The sequence below is a fragment of the Lytechinus variegatus genome, chromosome 1 (assembly GCF_018143015.1).
Source record: "Lytechinus variegatus isolate NC3 chromosome 1, Lvar_3.0, whole genome shotgun sequence".
Classification (NCBI taxonomy): domain Eukaryota; kingdom Metazoa; phylum Echinodermata; class Echinoidea; order Temnopleuroida; family Toxopneustidae; genus Lytechinus; species Lytechinus variegatus.
In genome coordinates, this window is record NC_054740.1 from 9,936,591 (window position 1) to 9,962,064 (window position 25,474).

Genomic DNA, 25,474 nt, shown 5'->3' on the forward strand with positions numbered 1-25,474 from the left:
TGAATGGTAGTTTTATTGACTAAGAGTCATAAAAAATGGACAATAAGTGACAATAATTTCACCTTGTAAGGCTAGAATAAATGGGTACACACATTAAACAACCTATACACCGACATTCTAACACTCTCGTATGATGTGTAATTTGGTACATTATCAATGCAGTGAAGAAAAACAGAAATAATGTATTCTACACGAATATATCTCAAACTTACGCCTGTATCTCAAACACTGATTAATCCAACGATCAGATTATGCATTTTATATTACATAACAATTGGGGCAGCTGCTTTCAAATACGTCACAAATAAAAAACTTAAAGTTCTAATAACTTTCTCTGTATTTGATCGATTTTCCTTATACCTTCACCAATATTTTTGGGTTTTTTTACAATAAACTTTGTCAGGGTGAATTCACTCATCTTACAATCAAGGGTGAACATCCCCTTTAAGAACCTGCAAAAATCGTCAGGCGAAAGCTAATTGATTGTGAAATCGATTGTGAAATCGATTGTGAAAAGATGAAGATCTCTGCTTGCATCACTATTCTGCTACATTCCTCTACAGACTGACTAATCCATTTCAAGCAAATACATGTAGATACATCAGGGTCCCATAAGACAATGGTTAGCAATTAATTAATCATACCCTTGATTTTCATGATTGATTGTACATGGTATTCAATGCAATCAATCTTTAACAAATGTACTACGATGGCTTCATGTTTACCTATTATAAGATTATTATTGCACAGACATAGCAACACATCTCACTATTTCATAATCAAATGAAAGTGCCCCTTAGTTTAATATGGCCACCATAAGTTGCATTGATCTGAAGTTTTAGCAGCAAACTATTGTATTCTGTCCATTGTACAAAGAAAAAGACCATTATTATTTGGTTTATATGACACCTAAAATAGATTCTTTTTCATAAGAAAATTTGTGAATTTCGATGCAAAATATGCCCATGCAGTGCGAGCTCGGTCTGTTGATTATCGCGTACATACAGCATGTCCCCTGCAAACAGGAGAGGTGCCTGCAGTCTGGGTGTGCATGTGCAATGGACAAAATCGTATGGATCCAAAATTGCATGGTCGATGAGAAGAGGTCCTTGTAAAATGGGCTGAATGATTGATATTGACCAACCAATCAAAAGACAAAGATCTATCTAGGTGTCATATAATGACCACTGAAGTTAATTCTAATGGATGCATGTTACGTATATAAAAGCCTGTTTATAGCAGCCACCTGTTAATATAGGCCACAATATTGTTACCCTTGGGTGGTCCGTATAGACGAGTTTCACTGTTATTAAATGGTCTTTCCAGATGTTTATTAAAATGTACTTCAAGTAGTCAATGGGTTAACACACCTCCTGTCCAAACATTGCAACTTCTCTGAAATCGATGACATCCCCATAAACAATGTATAATAATAATATCACACATTCATACACCATTCTTCATATTAGAACGTCTTCCAATACATATAATCAACCTTTCAGGGAGAATTTACTGAGACGCTAGGGTTTCCTTGTTTTCCTTCCTGCAAAGGAATGTCTCAAATATGTAGATAACAGCATTATATATTCTTCTCAATTACCTCTAATGCAAATAAATAATTTTCATATCAAAGCATGCAAATTCAAATATATACATAAATCATGTGTGTAGACTGCTGGGTAACAGTATGCTACATGTAATAATATTGCATCATGATGATTTAAAAATGATATTTTACTTGACATTTCTAAAGTTTCTGATTACCAAGCAAAGTAAGCAAATTCAAATACACACTTTATGTATACATTTAGAGTATTGAAGTTTACATGATAAATATATATTGCATTATGATGATTAATGAACATTTACAATAAATATTTTACATCCCATGATGACAAGTACTGTGTATGCCTCTCTAGCCGTTCCTTTTCAATTACATTCCTGTCTTTCAAACAAAAATATACTATTTCTTTACTTACTCCTTAAGGTAGTTTTACATTTGTGTCTCTCTTCACTTTATTCGTCTTTTAGTTTCTTTTGCTTTGTCTGGGGTTTTGAGGTCAAGTATATTTTTTTTTCATCTGTAATTTATGTATTCCATATTTCCATTTTTTTCATTTGGGATTGACCTTGATAGATCAATATGGCCTTTGTCGATCCCCTCCACATTTTGATTTTCTTATGTTTTGGTATGTGATATATTGTAACTATTTATACTTGTATTGTTATTATCTACATTATGTATGTATTTGATTGTACTGATATTGTATGTTTTTTACTCAATATGTGGAAAATAAATTGAATTGAACAATTGGGGTTATATTTGAATAAGGTACAGTAAAAAATGTTTTGCTGTGTGACAGCCAAAAGAACAAAAAATAACTGAAACACAAATATCACACATTTATGATTATCTATTTTTAAAAAGGTTATAAAACTATGTCTATTAACAAGATAAGGCAATGGAAAATAGTACAACCAATACATATTTCATGTAATGGCTACATGTACATGGCACTGCAAAAGTTTAAATACTTACTTATTCCAAGTAAAAGTAAAGTATAAAGTAAAAAAGTTATTAAAAAAATGGCAATGACTACTCAAAATAAAAACAGGGCCCCCGTCTTAAACAGACTGGCGATTGATCTGATCAATCCCAACTATGGAATAATGGAAAGTCAACATATTAAATGCATGTTTGTTAAAAAAAATTCTACATATGAATGTTTATCCATAAATTCATTGATTTCTTGACAATTTGGTGTGTGTTTTCCTTTGTTTACAAAGGACATTTTGCAAATCTCCTGAAAAAATTATGACACTGATGGATTTCCATAGAGTTACAACTGATTGGATCAACTGTAACTCTTTGTAAGACGAGGCCCTGATTTCATATTACAGCTGCTAGATTACACACACCTTTAAGAAAATTCAGCTATTGGCTTACAAAAATCCACTAAACAAAACCGTGAAGGAGATGGGTTTGTATGGAAACATTTAACATATAAGGGGGGGGGGAGGTGGGGGAGGGGGCATGTACCAAGAATATATGGCATGTTTCATATAAATTGTGAAATAAATATTTTTCACATTATTTTTTTTCAGCCCTTAAACTATTACAATTTCATTTTATATCTGATCTTCCCATCCATCATATCAATGTTAAGTTGAATGAACTTTTAAATCAAATGATTTTACAACATATATAATTTAGTATTGCACAGATGCATGCACATAAATATCCGGTATTAAAAAAATCTGCAATTTCTATGTCATTATGCAGTATAGCAATCAAGCAATACTTTGCAAAGTTTTTATATACATGTAGATATTGAGTAGCAATTTAATAATCTTCCTTTAGTTTCGGTTGATCTTGACTGTGTATAATGCATGTACAAGATTGAGATTAGAGTTTTCTGAGACACCTTACTCCTATTTAAAGATATTGAAAAAGTATTCAATGAATACTGAAAAAGAATTAAATAAATACTAATCTACATCTCTGACTCTCAATCATATACATTCTATTATTCCTAGTACTAGTGAATGCAGCTCAATTTTGTGTAAATTAATTTCTGATTCTGAATAAACAGATTTTTCATAAAAATACGAAAAAGAGAGGACAACCTATATTTCACTGATGCAATGAAATCATAGAGGATGTACCGTAAACTACATTAATAAGTCCTGAAGGTTACCATGACAAAGAAAAAATAAGTGTAGCGGATTTACGGTACACCATTTATTCTTTTGTGGGCATGTGTTTGTCCTGAGAAGGACCTTCCAACTTAACATTTCAACAAGTGTGATCTTGTCATCTTCAGAGGAATTCGCAAAAGTTTTAAAAGTTTTAAAATACAGTTTCAGGGTATGTATTTTATGCCATGTTTGAGTAGTCAAAATACATATAGAAGAATGTATTTACAAAAGATACAAATTTTCATTCAAGTTTATCAAATATAAATATATATAAAATAGACCAAATCACACATAAATATTTGAAATATTGAAAGTACCGGTAGGCCTATAGATATAATGAACCATTAAACCCATTATCATTTAAGTTAAAAAATACATTTTATCAATATTCAACTATTTTGGCAAGTACCATGTCACTAATTCTAAAAAGGAATTGATCTTTATTCCTTCTTTTTCTTTTTCATTCACGAGTAATTAATAAAAAATGTTAGAAAATGTGAAAAATATACACAAGCCACATTTATACATACATATGGATCAAACACTACTGGATGCTACAGTGAAATTGTCATCTAGCAGAACTGATAATTCATACAAAGACTGATTGTGATTTAGGCAAAGAAATACAATCCTTTAGAATGTATCATTTCAGAGATGAGCTCAAATGAGTGCGGCATCATCGCTAAACTGACCCGAAGAGACCTGACCGGAAGGGATATCCACCGGTTCACTGGCTGCTTCCTCTGCTTGATCTTCAGCTGACATAGTGGGCGCTGTTACCTGTTTAACTGGCTGCTGAGTCGGTCCAAGTGGCTGCGCAGGTTGCGGAGCAGGTGCAGACTGCTGCTGAGGAGCTTGTACCATCATTACTTGAGGGTAAAGCGCTTGGGCAGGGATCATCTGAATCTGTCCTCCGGGTCCTTGCACCTGGACAAAGCCGACTTGCGGGGGGCCACTCATCGCTGGAGCCATTCCAGCTTGTTGCGGATGTTGTAGTTGCTGGGTTGGAGCAAGAACTTGAGGCTGCATCTGACCTTGGACATTGCCAACATTTCCTGGCTGAGGACCACTCACTTGCTGGCCAACTCCAGCAACCTGTGGCTGTTCCAGTGATTGCTTTTCCGGGACTGACTGAGACTGAGTTAGACCTTGAGGTTGCATCTGCCCTGCAGCTTGGACCTGGTTGAAGTCTACTTGTCCAGATGGAAGGCCACTTGACTGTTGCGGATTCTGTACAGCCTGTTGCACCTGCTGCTGTTGTGGACTTTGTTGATATTGAGGGGGTGGTGAGAGCTGTGGGATACTCTGGCTCTGTTGGGCACCTACTGGCATAGTTACATAAGACTGAGCCTGACGGTTCGGCGCTAGATACACAAACTGACCAGGCTGGCTAGCATTTCCCGGCATCCCACCTGTGGATAATAAAGAAAGAAGATTCATAATTACCACATAATTACGCTTTTTTCATTTTCACGGAATAATGTAGGAAAGCTTTGAATATTTTTCACGTTTTTGTTATCGAAGCATTGTACAAAAAAAAGCGAATAGGTATAATTCATATTCATGCCATGGGTAAAGGATTTTGCATTTGGTGAAAGAGAGACATTCTATTCCGCAAGGCTTTCACCTCATGTGAAATCTTGAACCATTGCACCCATGCATGCTCACTTTTTGTATATTAAATAGAGACTGACAAAAAAAAAGACTTACTTGGAACATAGATGGGTCTTGAACACTGTGTATTAGGTACTGCCATCATTGGTGTACCTCCCATATTGGCTGCAAAATAGACCTAGGAATAGAAACAGTAAGTAGCCATGGTTGTGAAATATTCTATAATAATAATAATAATAACTGTATTTACCCAGGGTAGCCACTTCAGTTCCGAAAACTGTTCGCCGGGTGGGCCCTGTATTATTTTTACCCTGGCTAAGCTAGGCTACCTATTCAGGTGCATACAAGCTTTTTTCAATTTCTTCCTGCAGGTACCAATTTACCTCACCTGGGTCGAGTGCAGCACACTGTGGATGAATTCCTTGCTGAAGGAAACTACGCCATGCCTGGAATTTGAACCCACGACCCTCTTTTTCAAAGTCAATCCACTGGGCCACGACGCTTCAGTTTCTTAGTTTCAATTAGCCAGTTCGTAGTTCCTTTCTGCGCATGATCAAAAGATTCTACGCATGATCAGAAGAAGGTCATTTGTACTAAAGTGACATGGTGCTTTAAAATCTAATGAGATAAGCACCAACTTTGATGTCTTGATTATTCATATATTCCTTTGAATTGTCGTTTTCATTTACATCCACAAAAAACAACAATGCTTCCATGAACGACTGGTATTTCACAGTTTGTCAAGTACATTGTGCAACATGCTAAGATATGCATTCAAAGTAGGAATGCAACAAATACCTTCATTAAGTGTTCGTTCGTGTGCTATTCTAGTCACCTGGTCTATTCAATTTCTTCAGCCTGCTATGTAAGGCAAGCTTACGTAATATCTTGCTTTGAAATCAGCCTATCATGATGAAAGAAATGAAAGGTCATTTGACCAAAATTGCCCATGAAGTAACTACGAACTGGTCTATAACAAATCAATTCTTCAATCTCTGCAAGCCCAATAGACATCTACAGATGGCTGGGGACTGTTTCATGAAATGATTGGTAGGAGACTTTCACTGGCATTTCACGAGCAATGTTACCTCTCAGCCAATCAGATGCAAGGATTTCACTAACTTATTGTTATAACAGTTGTCATTGCAAATCATCCACAAATCTCTTAATGAAATGCTTCTCAATTGAGACCGTCCATGCCTTTAATAATGGAGTCTCTGATCTAGGTTGATCAAACAGGTACATTTTCTAGAGAATGATGTATTATAGAAAACAAAAACAGTGCCAAACAATGTCTCTTACTTAAAACAATTAAAGGACAAGTCCACCCCAACACTGAAAATTTCATCAAAATCGGATGTAAAATAAGAAAGTTATGACATTTACAGTTTCGCTTAATTTCACAAAACAGTTATATGCACATCCTGGCTGGTATGCAAATGAGGAGACTATGATGTCATCCACTCACTATTTCTTTTGTATTTCATTACCCGGTATGTGAAATATGAAATATTCTAATTTTCTCCTCATTGTCAAGTGATACAACAATTAATTCCTCCCTGAACATGTGGAATTAGAATTGTATAATACTACATGGTTCAGTCAAGTTGGTCCTTATTGTCAAATCTAAAAAAAAAAATGAAATATTGCATAATTTAAACAATAAAGAACAAAAGAAATAGTGAGTGATGGACATTATCAACTGAGTCACCTACTTATGCATATCACTGTTTTGTGAAAAATAAGTAATACTTTAAAATGTCATAACTTTCTTATTTTACATCCGATTTTGATGAAATTTTCAGCACGATGCTAGTTTGATTTTTCTCTATTTATTCAAGTCATCATTTTCCTGGGGTGGACTTGACCTTTTAAATCATTATTTTTTTCTTGCACTGCTCTGACAAAAACTAAACTGGGATGGAGCTTAACAACACAATAGTCAGGGCTCGACATTAGCAGTGGCCGGTGGCCCGGGGCAACCAAAAATGAGAGTCGGGCCACCAAAATTTTGTAAAAGCCAACACTTGGTTAGGCTACCAAAGTTTTGGTAAATTGTAATGTTTTCTATTGTTTTAGGGCCACCAAAAATATGAAATTGATGATTTTGGTAGATTGTTTGGGCCACCAAGAAAAAAAGTTAGTGTGGAGCCTTGCAATAGTGACCATACACAACCTATAATGCTTCTGAGTTGCAATGAAAATCAATCACAAACCGATGACAATTATCATACAGATATATTCTGAAGTATATAAATCTTATCTCTTCACTTTTACTAAGTACCTTACTTGCCTTAAGAAAATACTTCTTAAACTGTATTCAATTAATTACTTGGCATTTTACTTGATTAAGCCACATTTTTGCAAATAATCTTATTACAAAGAATTGTAATTAATGTGTCACTAAAAGTGTGACTTAATGAATCTAGAGTCAAAAGGGGTCATTTTGCCTCCGACGAAGATTCTGCTAGGATCGAAAGCTTAGGCCCCTATTGACTCTAATTTACTCCATTGGCTCTCCTTTTTTTTAGATAAGCAGTTTTCAGCAGCTTCTTTTTGCACTTAATGAATCTGCGCAACTCTGGACCGCTAAATAAAAGAAAAACTTACCCGAGATTTCTTAATACTTGACTTATATCTCCTCTTGAGGTGTATTTAATTGATTGTAAAATACTTGGCCAAACCAAAGAATTGAATATTCAATCAATTTGCAATTATTTCATTCTCGGTTAAAAAACAAATAGAAAGCGAGATATGAGAAACTATTTACAAGCAAGAGTAAAAATGAAAATGAAATGGAGAACTACATAAATAAAGCCAAGAGGTCTTGTATACGAGCAGTTTCCAGACCATTGATAACATGATATGGTAAAGAAAGAAGTAGATAAAGAAATAAATGTAATATAAACAACCACACAAAAAAAACCCAAACAAACATGTTGAAAAAAAAGACATAAAAGGTGTCAATTTACAATAGAAATATAACTATAAACTATCTGAACAAAATATTGGTAAAAAAATCATTTTGATTGAATACTACCTCTGGTATGGTAAAAAACATTCTGCTTACTGTGACAGTTACATCAACAATACCGACTCCAGACCGACCAAATCTATTACGCAATTAAGGCCTGGTCTCACTGGCCGACGGACACAAAACATACTCATAACAGATACAGCAAACAAGCAAAACTTTCTGGTGGCTCCATCCGTCTTCATCCGCTCCAGACAATGGACAAAATAGGCAAACAATTTGATCACCGTGGATGGATATAGAGCATATCAAACACATATTCCAAGAGTACTTAACGGATACATAACCTTTTCCAATGACTGGCAAGATTCTTTTCCGTTTTACATACCCTCTGCATCCGTAAGTGCAGTGGGACCAAGCTTTTTAATACCAATCGATGGCATACCGTCTGTCGGTTTGGAAGTCGGTTTCGTTGGTATGACTGTAGCATGAACACACAATCATGCTAACTCACCATGTTTGAGTTTCCAGGGTCGTCCGTGCAAGCTCTGCAGCAACGTCGGCAACACTTGCATGCCTTGTAGCATGCCATAGAGGCCGATGTTGCCCCGCAAGCCACCTCTAGGAAGGAAATGAAGATCAACAAGCCATCGATGAGCATACGGGACCACTAAAGGAAAAGAAAATGTTTATAGGAGTCAACACGTTGATTACTGTATTCTGAAGGAAAAAAAAGAGGATCAGACACATTAATACAAGTGAAATCATTACACAGAGGGGGGGGGCGATTTTGCCCCTAAAATGATTAAAAAAACACTGAAAACCACTATTCACAAGGTTATTGCAGATATAGCAAGTATTGTGTGGAAAGTAGCCCCTGAAATTAAAAAAAAAAAAAAACAATCGTATTTTTTGCCCATTTCATACCCTAGTCTAAAAGAAAAAAGATCCAGTCATCATAAAGAACCAATGAAATAAATTAAATTCAGAATGCATTATGAACTGGAGAGCGTGTGTGTATTTGAGTTTTGTCAGACGTGTATCAATCAGATATGATTATTTACGTCTGGGACCGACCTTTAAAGTCACCATCCGAAAGACATGACCAGGGCTCGAACCTCGAACCTCTGCATCAATTTGTAACTTCCCCACAGCTTGGATTACAGGCGCACGCCACAACGCCCGGTTCTTGTATGTAATAATATAATAATAATGTTCCGGTTTTATGTAGCGCTTAATACATCAAAGCGACGTGTCTAAGCACTTTACAGATATATTATTACCCCCGTCATTGGATTCAATCAGTCATTCCCGCACATAATGTATACACATTCTCCACTCCCTGGGGAGTATTCCAGTTAGTCGCCGGTGAGTACTGGATAAGCTACCATGGCTTTCACATCCTACCGGGTACCCATTTAGCACCAGGGTTGAGAGTGGCAAAGAGTGGACTAACGCCTTGCCAAAGGATGTCAGACTGGTGGATTCGAACACACGACCCTCTGTTTACAAGGTGAGAGTCAGAACCACTACACCATGGCTCCTCCGTGTGATATCACAAATTAGAAACTCAGAAATCCGATGATATTAAGTCTGTCATTGTTTGATGAATTTGGCCAAACCTTAAATTGTTTCTGGATATCATTCTCTTTTTAATAAATTTGCGCACTTTACGTAATTACATTCAACCTACTGAGTTGCTCTCGCAGTAAGATAAAGGAAGCGGATGACAAATAAATATATCCCAGCTATTGTCGTCTGATGCGAGAAAGATCCCAAATGTGATGATCATGAGGAAGGCAAAGATGGCAGAAATAGTGGACATCACAAGATAAGCAATCACCTTCAAGAGGAAACAAGAAATGATTGGATAAAAACAAAATACATGTACTTGAAGGTTATAAGTGGTTGCTTCAGGATTAAAATACTGATTTGCAATCTACTCAATATAAACCCTCAAAAAAAGTTCTGCAACTCAATTTTGAGTGCTAATAAATTTCTTAGTGAGCCATCATCATATGTAAAAGTTATACCATTGGAAAGTATGATTATTCCTCTTTACAATCATGTGTCATTTGTAATGCTAGTATTATCATGAAATACACAGACATGATAAATATGCAGCAATGTAAAAAATAAAATGTTGCAAAATTTGTTGCCATCGTCATGTTTGAGTTCTACAACTCAAACTGCAAGTTTGAGTGCTAATAAATTTCTTAATGTGCCATCATCGTGTGTAAAAGTGATATCTTTAGAAAGCATGATTATTCTCCTTTACAATCATGTGTCATTTGTAATGCTAGTGTTATCATGAAATACACAGACATGATAATACGCAGCAATGTTTGAAATGAAATGTTGCAAAATGCATTGTTTCCAATAGCGAATTTCCAATTGTTTCGAGGATGGACCGAGTGCATTCACTGTCACCTGCATGGTGGAAATTCTATAGAAATGGACTCTTGTTAGAAATCAATGCACTTTGCAACATTTCACTTCTGACTTTTCTCAATGTTCATGGTGACTGCATATTCCATGATTACATAATCACAGCAAATGGCATGTCATTGTAAAGAGGAATAATTCAGCTTTCCAATGATACCAGTTTCATCTTTTATAATTCATTAAGCAAACAGATATCATCCCCCAAAACTGAGTTGCAAAACTTTTTTTGAGGGGTTTAGTTATAACTTCCATCTTGTCTTGCATTTGTTATCAAAGATTGGGGCCATGCTCTTTGATATTTGAATGTATTGATTCATCAATCATGGTCTACAGATCATTTGCTGAGTGTAGAAAGCAGTATTTGATAACCGAACGTTGTATCTAAACAATTCCAATATCTTAATTTTATTTCCCTGGCGTACTAGCAACTTTGAACAGATTGTCTAGTATAGGGACAGTGATTTTCCACGATCGTGGAAAATTGACGGAATTCACGGAAAAGGCCTTTTGAAACGGAAAGTGGCATTTCAAACGGAAAATGTATTTTCTCTCAAAATACACAGTATAGCAACAGAAATTACTCCAAAATAACAACAAAATAAAAATATTAAATGGCCACAAAACCCCAGAAAACACGATCTCACTTCGCTACAATCATGACAATTCACACATCGTGACTGCTCTCGACATCAGCGCAGCACACTCGATAGTACCCCGCGCCGGGTTGAGCTTCACATCGCTTCATATCGCTCAACTGCACGGTCATGGGTTGCTGCCCTCTACGTTTGAAGATGTAACAGCACGATACCGTGGTCTTAAAATCCAAGATAGCGGATTGGCGAAAGTCGTTGACTGATGATAACGATGTCCAAAAACCCCCAAAATTATTGATGAAATTTAATTTCACCGTAAAATAATGCTAATTATGTGAAAGGTGAGGATGTATGCATGCTAAATGTGTTTGAAAAATTATTCAATGCACCCACATAGATCCGATTAGAACGGATTCTATTGTATTGTTGGTACAGTAGCAGATAAAAAATTTTGGCCAGTGCGAGTGTATGCGCTGTGATTTTGCTATTCAATGTGTAAATGGAATTGTCACTTTTCCATGTGTACAAAGTCTATGGGGAAACGGAATTACCGTTTTCTGACATGCTGAAACGGAATTTGAGATTTTCTGAAACGGAAAAGGCCATTTTTTTGAAACGGAAAATCACTGTCCCTACTAGTAGCATTTGACATAAAGAATATAAATAATGGATGATTGCTTACAATTTTCTTGCTTTTAGGCTTGCAGAAATTTGAAACCCCAAGACAGCCAGTTGTTATGTAGATCTGCAAAGGAAGAGAAATAAAGATAAGAGCATGAACAAGAAAATTTTGAGGAAAAAAAAAAGATTTTTGTTAAAGAATATTCTTGTTCAATTAATTTTATAAAGATTTTTAAAGAATTATGTTTTGGGAAATGTGGCATAACAAGTGAGTATAAACCTAATGCAATGACATCATCGCGCTGCCATCTTAGAGGCTGAAGCTGCAGCTGGCGCATCTCTGACAACTTCAATTGTGTGTATTCCTTTATCCTCTGAGGGAGGGCGCTTTGAGATTATGTCATATGCATACAGTATAAGTTCTATTTGTGAATTTTCCCAGTTATTGTAATTGCATTTGTACATCACACCTCCATCAACTAAACTACCATTTACACATTTCTTTCTGGTCATGCATTACCTAAACAATAGATGAGTGGGACCCAAGGTTGCCAGGTTTTATAAATGCTCCATGATAAAGGCGATCAAATTATATACCAGCATGGATGCCACTACATCTAGGTACTAGACCACACAACATCGGGTCATGTGGTTTAGTGGTTAGAGCATTGGAGTCATAATCGCAAGGTTGTGAGTTCGAATCCCACTCTGCCATAGTTTCCACCTTGATAAAGAGGCCCGAGAACAATATCTGTTGTCTATAATGTCAGCCAAGTGACTGATTAAACTCGACGTAAAATGTTTCCAAGGCAACTGGTTACATACCAGCTTGGTGTTTACCAGCAAAAAGCTGTTGCCGAGTTCCTACGGGAATTACCATAAACAGAAACAGAAACTTTTTTTTTTTAATCTGAAATTTTCATAGGGTCTGGGGACAAAGCCCCTTGTGGAGTCCGGGGGCAAAGCCCTGATGTGGTTCTCTTTCCAACAATTTACAACTACCTGACATGCTACCAAATTAACACTTTACATGCAATTAGGAAGCATTACAGACTGTCATAAGAACCAGAAATCAGAGACAGATAATTTCATGAAGGTGTCACATACATGGGGACGGAATTACATATTTTATGGAATCACCCTAAAGTGTCAAATTTGAGGCATTCTGCAACAACTTACTGCAATGGTAAAAAAAAAACCCAGAACAATAATTCAAAATTCCAACTGGATTCTGAAAATTGACATCCTGACATATAGTCTTAAATAACAGCAATGATCAGCCAGAGAGATGCCATCTCACTAGTTTACCAATGATCATATTATTTTTTTGTATACTAAGGCTCAATCATATAGACTTACCAGCAAGCCTCCCCAAATAGGAATGGCAACATATGAGGCAAAGGCTTTAAGAACGATGGCAGCTATACCAAATACTATAGACAGGGCTCCAGCAACAATGTGTAATATACCTGTCACCTGAGTATAAATAAGAAACAATTTGATTTCAATGTTTTTATCGATCATTCACTTTCATTAAGATTTTAATTAGCATACTGTGCAAAAATACAATGAAATTTTATGGAAAGAATGTCACACAGGACAAAAAAAAAATCAATTTTTTATATTGGGGGGCTAATTTCACAACCTACCGCCTAAATCTGCTACTGAAAAAACTTTAACATGGCAGGGAATGGGGATTTTCCTGTGCTTCTGTTGAGCATTTCTGATTTCCGGGGGGGGGGGGGGGGGGGGGGGAAGAAATCACCTCAAGCCATACACAGATTTTTATGCATGCAGAGTAATATAAGACTACATTCAGCAGGATTTATAGACAAGCTACTTTTTTTTCCCTATAAAGATCTGGAATTCAAAAAATATATACAGTATCGTTTTTAAACATTTCAAGGATAAATCCACCCCAACAAAAAGTTGACTTTAATAGAAAGAGAAAAATCCAACAAGCATAACACTGAAAATTTCATCAAAATCAAATGTGAAAAAGAAAGTTATGACATTTTAAAGTTTCGTTTAGTTTCACAAAACAGTTATATGCACATCCTGGTCGGTATGCAAATGAGGAGACTGATGACTTTATCCACTCACTATTACTTTTGCATTTCATTATATGAAATATTCTAATTTTTCTGCTCATTGTCAAGTGAAACGATTTTTTCCTCCCTGAACATGTGGAATTAACATTGTTTAATACTATATGGTTCAGTCAAGTTGGTCCTTATTGTCAAATCTGTAAAAAATGGAATATTGTATAATTTGAACAACAAAAGAAATAGTGAGTGAGGGACATCATCGTCTGTCTCATTTGCTGAGTTGTGCATATCACTGTTTTGTGAAAAATAAGCAAAACTTATTTTACATCCGATTTGGATGAAATTTTCAGCTTTATGCTAGTATGAATTTTCTCTATTCATTCAAATCAAAATTTTAATGGGTGGAATTGACCTTTAAGAATTGGATGAAATTTTACTTTACAGTAAAGTTACAGTACATAAATGTGTAGTTTCAATTTAGGCTCATGCAGTAAAATACTACACTGTATACACACCAGATTTGATATCATCACCATTATATTGAAAGTTCACTTAATCAAGAATGTCGTTTTAACAAAATATTTCTTACCTGAAATGCCCTTGAGACACAACCACGATATATCCTGTTTCCATTATTTGAATTTGCTTCCCGGGCTGCGGTAGTAGTACTGTTATAACTCCCGTTCACCATGTTCCTTGGTGTGTATACAGGCTGTAAAAATACAGGATAAGATATCATAAAACTACAAGGCTACAAAAAAAATCCATAACCAAAACATATATACTCTACTCTATTTTGAATTTATTCATGACAGAACTGCACATTTCTTAACATTCCTGTACATACAGAAAATAAAAATGAAAGAATTAAGGTAAGTGCATGCTTTGTTCGTAGTCTATCCAATTTTTTTTGGAAATGTAGACCTAGCATTTAGCATCAAATATTTTGATACCCTTTCGACTAAATGTCAAGCATACAGTCATCTGGCCAGTTGCATGGGTATCGATGGATGCATGCCAAATGTGCTGCAAACGGTCTTCGGATATCAAGAGAGAATGTTCGGCTGTTTATGCTAATTTTGCATCCCGAAGGAGTCAACGAGAGACGTAGAAGGCGTCTGCAGAGACGAAGCTATCGCGGGGTTGGACCTAACTTTACCTGGCATCTAGATTGTTATGATAAATTGAAACCTTATGGGATTAGTATCAGTGGATGCATTGATGGCTTCTCAAGAAAAATGATATCCACTCATGAATGAAAGTGCCCCCCCCCCCTGGGACTATGTTGTTTAAGCCAAAAGTGCTTAGAATTTCAATTCTTAAGTAAAAAATAAAAAAAAGGATGGATCCGCCCCTGCTATCATTTCGCTAGACACAAATTAAATGGCGCCACCCGGGGGGGGGGGGGGGGGGGGGGGGCATTTGCCTCCCTCAGAAATTTTGACTGACTGAACCGGAAATATATATAGGTCTATAATAGTGCTGTAAATAAAGGTAAATAAGCCCGTAGGCCTATATAATAAGCCCCATTATATCATACTCAAGATGTGACTTGAACAGCTAGTACAGGCCTATTTCACTCTGCAAATTTGTAATCCTGTCACTGTTAACACCAAATAAAAATCTTCCAAAAGTACGTCATATATGAATTCAATAGTTACTGATATCTCATCACGCTATAGCGCATTAAAGCCCGCAGGCTTTATATTTTTATGTGGGCATGTGGTACAATAGGGCTTCTGCTTTGATTGTTTCCGAATAGATCACCCTCTTCAAATATTTTCTCTTTTTAAACAAAAACACCTATACATATATTCACTTAAATTACATCAATTAATACCATATTATATTCAAATTTAAGAAGAGAACGAAGCAATTTCAAAAGGGTGGTAAAATAATAGGGGCTCATCCCAGTGTCGCGGGTGGGTACATTTTTGAAAAAAAATGTTTGGCCAAAACCCAAAACACTAACATTTATAGTCCTTTATGAAAATTGTCCTTCCTTTCCCCCATGTGTTTCTAGCAGTTTCTGAAAAGAATGGTTTAATTGAAAACCCAGCCTGATGACGAGCAGAAGGAAATGGTTATCATACGAATATCGTGGGAATTATAGGCCCTATAATCGATGATAAGTCATGATCATCAGCACCCGTCACCACCAGCTTGGCTATGGTTCAACCTTGGTCCCAGCTGACCGTGGTTGGGGTGCCGATGTCAGCCAATGTCTGCGAAAATCGGATTCCATAGATCGAGACCAATAAAAATTAGAATACTACGTACGTACGTAATAAATACCACGTACGTACGTGGTAATACTGCGTACGTACGTGATAATTATCACGTACGTACGTAATAATACTGCGTACGTACGTGATAATTATTACGTACGTACGTAATAATACTACGTACGTACGTGATATTTTTTTTTTTTCGTTGTCAGAAATGTCCGGTTTGGGGCTTCGTAGAATACAAATGAACATAGCAATAACTAATTGTGAGAAACAAATCTTGATCGGATATTATTGTATGCTTTTCACACTGCACTTTTTGTCTTAAATTGGTGGGACTAAGGGGGGGGGTCTTAGCCCCACCAATTTCCCGGGGTTAAGCTTAGCCCACTTCGTTTTCACACTACGTTTTAGCAAAGTGGGCTAGCACGGTAAATAGTACGGTACTATCTGGCCCTGCAAAAAAGCAGGGTCAGCCAGCTTAGCACCACAATTGCAGTGCTAAGAGATGCAGTGTGAAAACGAAACAGGGCTAAGGAAAGTGGGGCTAAGCATTAGCCAATCACAGAAGTCGAATTGCATGTTAATCACGCTCTGTTTGGTAAAACCATCAATATTCATGAGCTGAGGGATAGTCCGGGGTTAAGGCATTAACCACGGATGAGCAGATAGTATGGGGTTAAGAAAGACAGTGTGAATCGAAAAAAAGATAGTATGGGGTTAAGGATAGTCCGGGTTAAGGATAGTATGGGGTTAAGGAAATGCAATGTGAAAAGCATCTTAGTGTAGGATGGTTACTTTGTCATTTTCCTATTTTGTTTATTTCCTTTAACTTGTGTTCTCTCCTGCTGTTTTACATTTCTATTCCGTCTAGACATGAGTTCATTTGCATTTCTTTTCAGCACTGCCCTTGCAGTCTGAACTTAGATTATTTGAGTTTAATGATTTTCATTCGTCATTAATTCATTCTACTCTGAATGCCTTTCCTCTGATTCTCTTTTGTCGTCTTCATTCCTTCTCTATTCTCTCTTCAGGTGTTCCACTCATTCCATCCCTCACCTGACTCCGTTTCTACTCCCATTATTACATAATCACCAGATATCTTTGTCATCTCATCTCATTCCTTATTGGTTTATCTTATGAATTGGGTTCTTACATTTTAGTTCGATCCTTCCATTATTTTTATTTTGATTGGTTGACTCTACTTGATTTATATATTTATGTAAATTATACTATGATTCTGAGTTTTACTGAGGCAAAGTAGCCCAGAGATTAAAGCAGTGCACTACCAGACTTCTTTGGTTGCAGTTCTATTTATTTGCATCTCAGTTTCACTTTATATTCCCCTTCGGTTTGATGATTGAGTTTGCTGATTTAGAACTTCATTTATTTTCCACTTCTTATAATTTTTCCAACCTTACAACTGGTGGTAGCGGTTATTTTATAGGCGAGTAAAGAACAATACAAATGAACAGGTAAGAGTTCCATATACTCCCCCCACTAAAATTGAAAATAAAAACATGGAGAAGGTTCAGAATAATATATCTAGCCCTAATATAGAACATATATGATGGGGAAGTGGAAATACATACCAAAATATGGCTTTATTCCGTCAAATTTCGAGCAGGATCTAATGCGTGTAATTGTCCATAGACATCGGTTTATTTAGTCAGTAAAGGGTCTGTGAGTCAAGACTAGTGAAACTGTCGGCTGATAATCGTTGAAATACCCCTTCCGGTATCAGCTCTTCTCGCTAGCATAGCGGGAAAGTGCAGATAAATTGAGATGAGTTCGAGTCCCAACCAAGGTAAGCAACAGTAAGTGATAAAAAAATCTGAGTGAACGAAACGGAAGTCTAAAAAATTCTGTAAAATTTCGAGCAGGATCTAATGCGTGTAATTGTCCATAGACATCGGTTTATTTAGTCAGTAAAGGGTCTGTGAGTCAAGACTAGTGAAACTGTTGGCTGATAATCGTTGAAATACCCCTTCCGGTATCGGCACTTCTCGCTAGCATAGCGGAAAAGGTCTTGAGTGCAGATAAATTGAGATGAGTTCGAGTCCCAACCAAGGTAAGCAACAGTAAAAAAGTGATAAAAAATCTGAGTGAACGAAATGGAAGTCTAAATAGTGGGGGTGCATATGGAACTCTTTCCAATGAACATAGCAATAACTGATTGAGAAACGAATCTTGATCAGATATTATTTGTATAGGCCTAGACATCAACACAAGTCTTATGAGAGTAATATAGTTTCAGTGAGTATCTGAAAAAAAAACATGCGTCGGGTAACGTTGGCGAAGAACAAAAGGAAACAAGATGGCGGCGTAAACATCGGGCAAGTTTCTTCCATCTTGTCATGATATTTTTCTCATTTTTTTGATGAATTCTTCTTTAGAAATAAAATCGATGGCGCAGAAATGTCGGAAATGAAGTTGCATCCCATGTACAGTACATGATTTAGGGCTAGGCCCTAGATCGTTTAGAAGGAAAGTAGAAATCTCAGGGACAGGGGCGAAAGTTTCAGGTTTTGGCTGCCTACACGCACGTGAATGGATAAGGATTCCTAGCTTCGTTGAGAGTAACCTTACGTTAGTAAATGATTTTTACTCTGTAGAAGCCTCCTGGCTAGTTAGCCGAGGGCAGGACTATCGGGAAATACGGCCAAATCGTGGTTTTGGGAACCACTTGTCGATTTGTATTCGCGCACTTGTGTACTAATTGAATGGAGGTGGAAATAGGGAACCGTGCGTGTGACTGAATAAAGCGCTGCTGACTGTACCGGTATAGTGAGTGATTGTATTACCGACCGGCCTTGTATTACCGAAGACGTGCATCATATTCATATGCGTCAGAAAATAATCAAATACGCTCAAACCTTTGCAACATCCTTCCAAAGGGAACTTGAAAAGAAAAATGATCAAAAACACAATTTCGAAGTCTTTATATCCTCTAAACATTAAAATATGGTCACAATAGCTCATCAGTGACTTTTGTTTTCCCAACTTTTCCCATAGAAAACACACGTTCGGTAATACGATACCTTTTTCAAGTGACCAAAAATTTCACTTGCGAAGAGAGGTCCGATTGGAAGCTGATGTCGTAAAAATGAAAAACAATTTCGGCAAAATTTCTGCATATTTATATTTTTTAGGTATTTACCGTATGTATTTATGGTGAAAGTTTGGTGAATTTTATTGGAGTAGGCCTAATGTGTTTGATATGATCAAACTCATGAAAAGTGTTCGGTAATAGTATACCCAGTTGTTGTGTATCCGGACGGGTTGTGTGTCCGGACGATTAATTTTAGAATGTCATTTGGAGAAATTTACCAGCGAAGTTTCATCAATTTTTAGTACAAAATGTTAGGAAATATTATAAAGAACAAAATAGAAAATGATTACAAGTAATGAATTCATATTTTTAGTGTAATCCACAGACGAAAAAGAAGGTTTCAAAAAGATAAATTGTCCGGACACCCTACCCCCCATCCTACGATCCACTATTACCCTTTTTACACAGGTTAAAATTTCCTTAACCCCGTACTATATAGGTGGGACTAAATGGCAATTTAGCCCCACCTATAGTACGGGGTTAAGCTTAGCCCACTTTCTTTTTACACAGCATTTTTGCAAAGTGGGCTAACACCACCTATAGTACGGAATTATTTGGCCCTGCAAATAAGCAGGGTTATCCCACCAATTGCGGTGCTAAGAGCCATGGCATAGTATGGGGTTAAGATCGCATGTGTAAAACGAAAGTGGGCTAAGCTTAACCCCGTAGGGCGATTCCACACTAGAACTTCAAAAATATCATAAATTTCAACATGCTTTCAATAAGTCATAAGTAGTGTAATATTTTACTATGATACCTACATTTTATGAAAATTATGAGTTTTAACCAAAAGTGAAGACAGATATAGTTTTTTTGGGGGAGAACAATGGAATTTTAAATTTTCAATAATTTTGCTAATTGAATAGTCAAGAACAAATTCCGCCTGAAACAATTATTTGCAAAGCAAGAGAAGATTGAAAATATTGCAGGTCAATAGAATAATATATCATTGATGATTCCAAATAATATCTACAACATTTTCATGATCCATAATAGGGGCAGCCCTGATTTTTCCAAACCTATTTTTGGCAATGTCCCGTACGACACATGACAATGCAAAAGTTTTTCCTACAATTTTATTTTTGATGATGCAATTTCATAAAATCAGTTTCTCTTTGTTTGACCCATGGGTGATCGATTTATCCCATAAGGATCTAATTACTGCCCTTCATTTTTCAATTATTGTCCTATTAAAAGTTGTCCCGTACGACACAGCGTGTGTCGTACGGGACATGTCCCGTACGACACACAATATAATAATGCATTTAATTGCAGGATTTGGATTCAGAAACCATAAATAGTAGGCATATTTAAATTCATTTAATTGATTTAACATAAAGTGAACTGAAAAAGTACTTTGTTTATCTCCATAGAACATGAAATAGGTGATTCTAAACACTTTAATTGATTTCATGTAGGCTTATTCTTTAGTGAATCCCTTCAGCTAAACTGGTGATTTTCACTGATCAGAGCAGGTTAATTTCTTTTCATTGAGCATGAAAAGAAAACTTTTATAATTATTTCAACCTAGCCTGGAAGATGACTTCTTCTTGCATGCTAATGTGGAATTATTATAAGATGTAAAAAAAATACATATCAATCATCATGATCATCTATTTGGACTTCCCTTGATGATCACTATTTTTTTAATACAGTATTGAAACTCCTTACTTTTTTCAAGTTGTAAAAAAATATCTGGAAAATAAGACAAACCATATGGTTTCATGAAATGCAGATGGGTTTGAAATAGTAGAACCGCATTTCTTTAGAAAAAAAAATTGTGACCAAAAAAAGCAAAAAAAGTGACAGTTGTGACATATATCATGTAGATATACATTTTATTAACAAAATTATAACATTTTAGCCCCATAATTTACACAAAGTTTCATTCATTCATTGTTTAGTGTTTGGAAATCATCAATTAATTCCCTAAAATATAACTTCACACAAAACCTGAAGTTTTTCAGCTCGTAAAAATGCTGTGAACACTTGTATATTTCCCATCATGAAAAAATTATAACATATTGTTCCCAATTGTATATATTGAGGTTACTTAATTGTATTGTCCTGAATGACTACTTATTAAAAGATTTTTCATAAATAAGCAAGAATTTAGGGGCAATGCTCCTTCTGATTGATAAAAAGTTCATGTTTATTTATTCAGGCTGCCCAGTACAACACGCAAGTGCCTGTACAACACACAAGTGTCCCGTACGACACACAAGTGTCCCGTACGACACAGAAGTGTCCTGTACGACACACAATTGTCCCGTACGACACATTATCTTGTTTATGATATATTGACAGAAATATTCACCTAATAGCGGTTTCTAACCTAATGAATGTCTTAGTTTGATAGGATTATTATTACCATCAGCCAAATAATGTGATTGAAGAAGTCAAAGTGACATAAAGTAAGAAAGTTTGGCTTCAATTTAGAGATGTCCCGTACGACACATTTTTAATGTCCCGTACGCCACAATGTTCTTGAAAATTATAATTTGCTTTATTTATTCATGAATGTTTATTTTGCTTTCTTTTATAAATGTGTTTGTTCTTGGGTAATTGAGTGTCAATTTGAGTTCAGTTTCTATGAAATTTATCTGCCCAACTCACAGACTTTTGAGTACAAACTTGAGGTTTCTAAAAAAGCCACTTTTTCTGCGTCCGTACGACACATTACTATTTTTAATCTGTAATATACAGGATGTGAATTCAAGTCATGTTAAGTCTTGGTTTTTCTTACACTCTGGTAGTAGTTGATGACCACCTATAGTTACTGGAATATTTTTTTGTTTTTTCTTGTAAAAAACTGTCAAATGTTCTATAAATGTCCCGTACGACACGTATGGAATCACCCCGTACTATAGGTGGGGATAAACACTCATTCAATGAACAAGGTTATGATATAACCTTGTTCTCACTTGTATCTCCATGTGTGGCAAAATAAGGGTGGCAATGTTTGGCTTATTTTCTCTTTTTCTTTGGGGAAAATGCTTGATTTTTTTACACTGACAGTTTCCATTACACCTATTATTCATACAACTTGACTCTTATTTAAATTGATTCTTTAAATTATTTTTTTCTTAATTAAAAATAGAGATCAAAAAATGAAAATTTTCTTGCCATATTACTTTCCACCACTAGAGGGCGTACAAAAAAATATGCCAAAAATTCAAGTTTTTGAGCGCTCTTGTGAATACAAAAATTATTCCCAAGTTACTAATTAAAAATAAATTGAAACTGTATGGAAATTAGTAATTTTGGTCACAAAAGTGATATTTTAATGATTTTTAAAGTGTGTGCTCTGTACAACATTGGCATAACATAGTCCTACATGTACCTGTAGATTCCCCACAGGCAGGGTGGTAGCAGTGAACAAGTGGGGCTAAATGGCAATTTGGCCCCACCTATAGTATGGGGTTAAGGAAATTGTAGCGGTACGAGTGAAGTACTTGTACTACGAATGATCGACATAAACCACTAGTCCGGGGTTAGCGAGTTTCGTGTGTGAAAAGCAAGCATTCCTTATCCGGAGTTAGCAATAACAATTTGGCATGTGTGAAAAGGAAAAAAAAAATAGTACGGGGTTAAGGATAGTCCAGATTGGACCCACTCCTAGTATAGTGAGTGATTGTATTACCGACCGGCCTTGTATTACCGAACGTGCGCATCATATGCGTCAGAAAATAATCAAATACGCTCAAACCTTTGCAACTTCCTCCCAAAGGGAACTTAAATAGAAAAATGATGAAAAATTATCAAAAACACAATTTTGAAGTCTTTATATCCTCAAAACAATAAAATATGGTCAAAATAGCTCATCAGTGACTTTGTTTTCCCAACTTTTCCCATAGAAAACACACGTTCGGTAATACGATACCTTTTCAAGTGACCAAAATATTTCACTTGCGAAGAGGGGTCCGATTGGAAGCTGATGTCGTAAAAATGAAAAACAATTTCGGCAAAATTTCTGCATGTTTATATTTTGTAGGTATTTGTGTATTTATGGTGAAAGTTTGGTGAATTTTATTGGAATAATGTGTTTGATATGATCAAATTCATGAAAAGTGTTCGGTAATACGATCCACTACCATACCAATGAGGTCCAAACATGATTGGACCTTGTTGTTTGGAAATGCCCTTTCCCAAAAGCTAACATAGAGGGCACATGTCTCCCAATCTCTAATCAGCGCCAATCCACTCATCTCCAAACAACAAGGTCCAATCTGGACTAGGTAAAGATAGTACGAGGTTAGTGATAGTCCAGGGCTAAGAAAATCCTGTGTTTCATGATCACGAATACAATCACCATGTTTATTGAGATCAATACGATGCTCATAAGTCATATTGAAAACTAAACTTTTATTACAAAAAGAACATGTTAACTTGAATACTCTTGAAAAGAGGGAAATGAGAATATGTGAAATACATGTAGGTGTAAGCGATACACATTGTACAATTGTTATAGGCCTATTAAAAACAATTTTAACCTACTTTATTGTGCGATATTTGAACTAGTAATATACCTTGCAATGGTGAAAGGGCATAAGCCTACCATACGGTACCGGTATATGAAGTGAACGGTGGTTCCCAATAATCACGATAATGCCGGAAATACTTACATTCTAATAGAATTTGGGATACCCAGATTTATCCCGATCAGATAATTATTGGTGTTCAATGCAGTACCGTATACTTGAAAAACCAAGCAATCCCGTTTACATAGTATATCTGGCTGAGCAGCAGGCCTTTTTTCTTGACAATATTTATATCCTGCGACGTACAGAGGAGATGGCGCTAAACTATTTTTGGCAGAGAACTACTAATGTAACCGTACCGGTACGGTATGTGATATAAAATTATGACCACTTCATAAAATTTTCAAAATGATTATGCATTTCATGTTACAGATGGGCAATCTGAATATGATTTGGGAATGGGGGAATTGAAAGAAGTATTTCTGACACTGAAATGTGTGATGCTATATGACTGTATGCAATAAACACGGAGAATTTCAATACAAACAATTACAATACACGAAAAGGGAACTTTTTAAATTTGGTTTTGAGACAGATCATATTTTTTCCCCTTTTTGTTAAAAAGAAATTGAGTCTTACCAACATTTATTATAATTGTCCTGTAGTTAAGAGATTATGGGAAGAGATGAGTAAAAGATTTCAACTGAATGAACTTGGCAGTGACAGTTGGAAAACAATTTTCATGGGGATATCTCAGGGGCGGATCCAGCCTTCGCCAATGGGGGGGGGGGGGGGGCGGGGGATAGCGGATTTTTTTTCCGGCCACATTTTCCCGATCGGCCGCTCGAAGTTGATTTTTGTTTGTTTCTGTAGAGGGGTTGTCCTAATAGTCACTTCTAAGCTTTATTCTAATATATATCAACATAAATAAATAACAATCTCATAAGCCTAAAATTTAAATAGTTCGAGCGCGAAGCGCAAGCTATTTTTTTAATTTCAAGTATTTTGTCCTAAAATGTAAATATTTTGGGCGATGTTTCTAATTCTAAACCATGTGTAAATAATTACTGCGAGCACAAATCTTTAATATACGTTTTGATCTGACCAAAAAGGGATCTGCAATTAACAGTTATCCACGGAAACCATACATATTTCAACAATCAACCGATGCGAGTGCGAAGCGCGAGCTTAAAGTTTAGACATTTTTATCTGAAGAATGGAAATCCAAGCGGCACTTTTTGTAATCGTGCCTAACAATTGATGCGAGCGCGAAGCGCGAGCAGAAAAATTCGAGATGTATACCTAAAAATGGGACACTCTATTCATGTTTTGTATAAAAATCATGAAAATGATGAGTAATTGGAAATCTTTCTACATTAATAATGCAAGCGCGCAAAGCGCGAGCCGAGCATTTTTTGATATATCAGTATATTGAATAATTATTATAGAGAACAATTTAAGCTGCGCATCTGAAAAAAAATGAGCGATCTAGAATCTGGGCATTCTAAATATCCGATTTTTATCATGAAAATCAATAAAGCGAGCGCGAAGCACGAGCTTAAAATATTTGATATTCCGATCTGAAAAGGTTAATTAAATCTGTATTTCAAGCAATTTGAAGGAAAATTGTGAGGTGGATATGGATCAGTTAAAAAAGCT

General features: G+C 36.0%; 1 protein-coding gene across 1 annotated transcript; it reads right to left on the minus strand.

Annotated features, from left to right (window-relative positions):
* Window positions 1-2,810: 2,810 nt before the first annotated feature.
* On the minus strand, window positions 2,811-24,080 carry LOC121424793. The gene is made up of 8 exons (XM_041620613.1): window positions 23,960-24,080; window positions 14,584-14,706; window positions 13,306-13,422; window positions 12,008-12,070; window positions 9,981-10,130; window positions 8,802-8,957; window positions 5,410-5,491; window positions 2,811-5,111 (listed from the first exon to the last, which is right to left on the minus strand). Exons 2-8 carry the CDS (start codon window positions 14,683-14,685, stop codon window positions 4,360-4,362), a joined length of 1,422 nt encoding a protein of 473 aa, XP_041476547.1. The 5' UTR covers window positions 14,686-14,706; window positions 23,960-24,080; the 3' UTR covers window positions 2,811-4,359.
* Window positions 24,081-25,474: the final 1,394 nt, after the last annotated feature.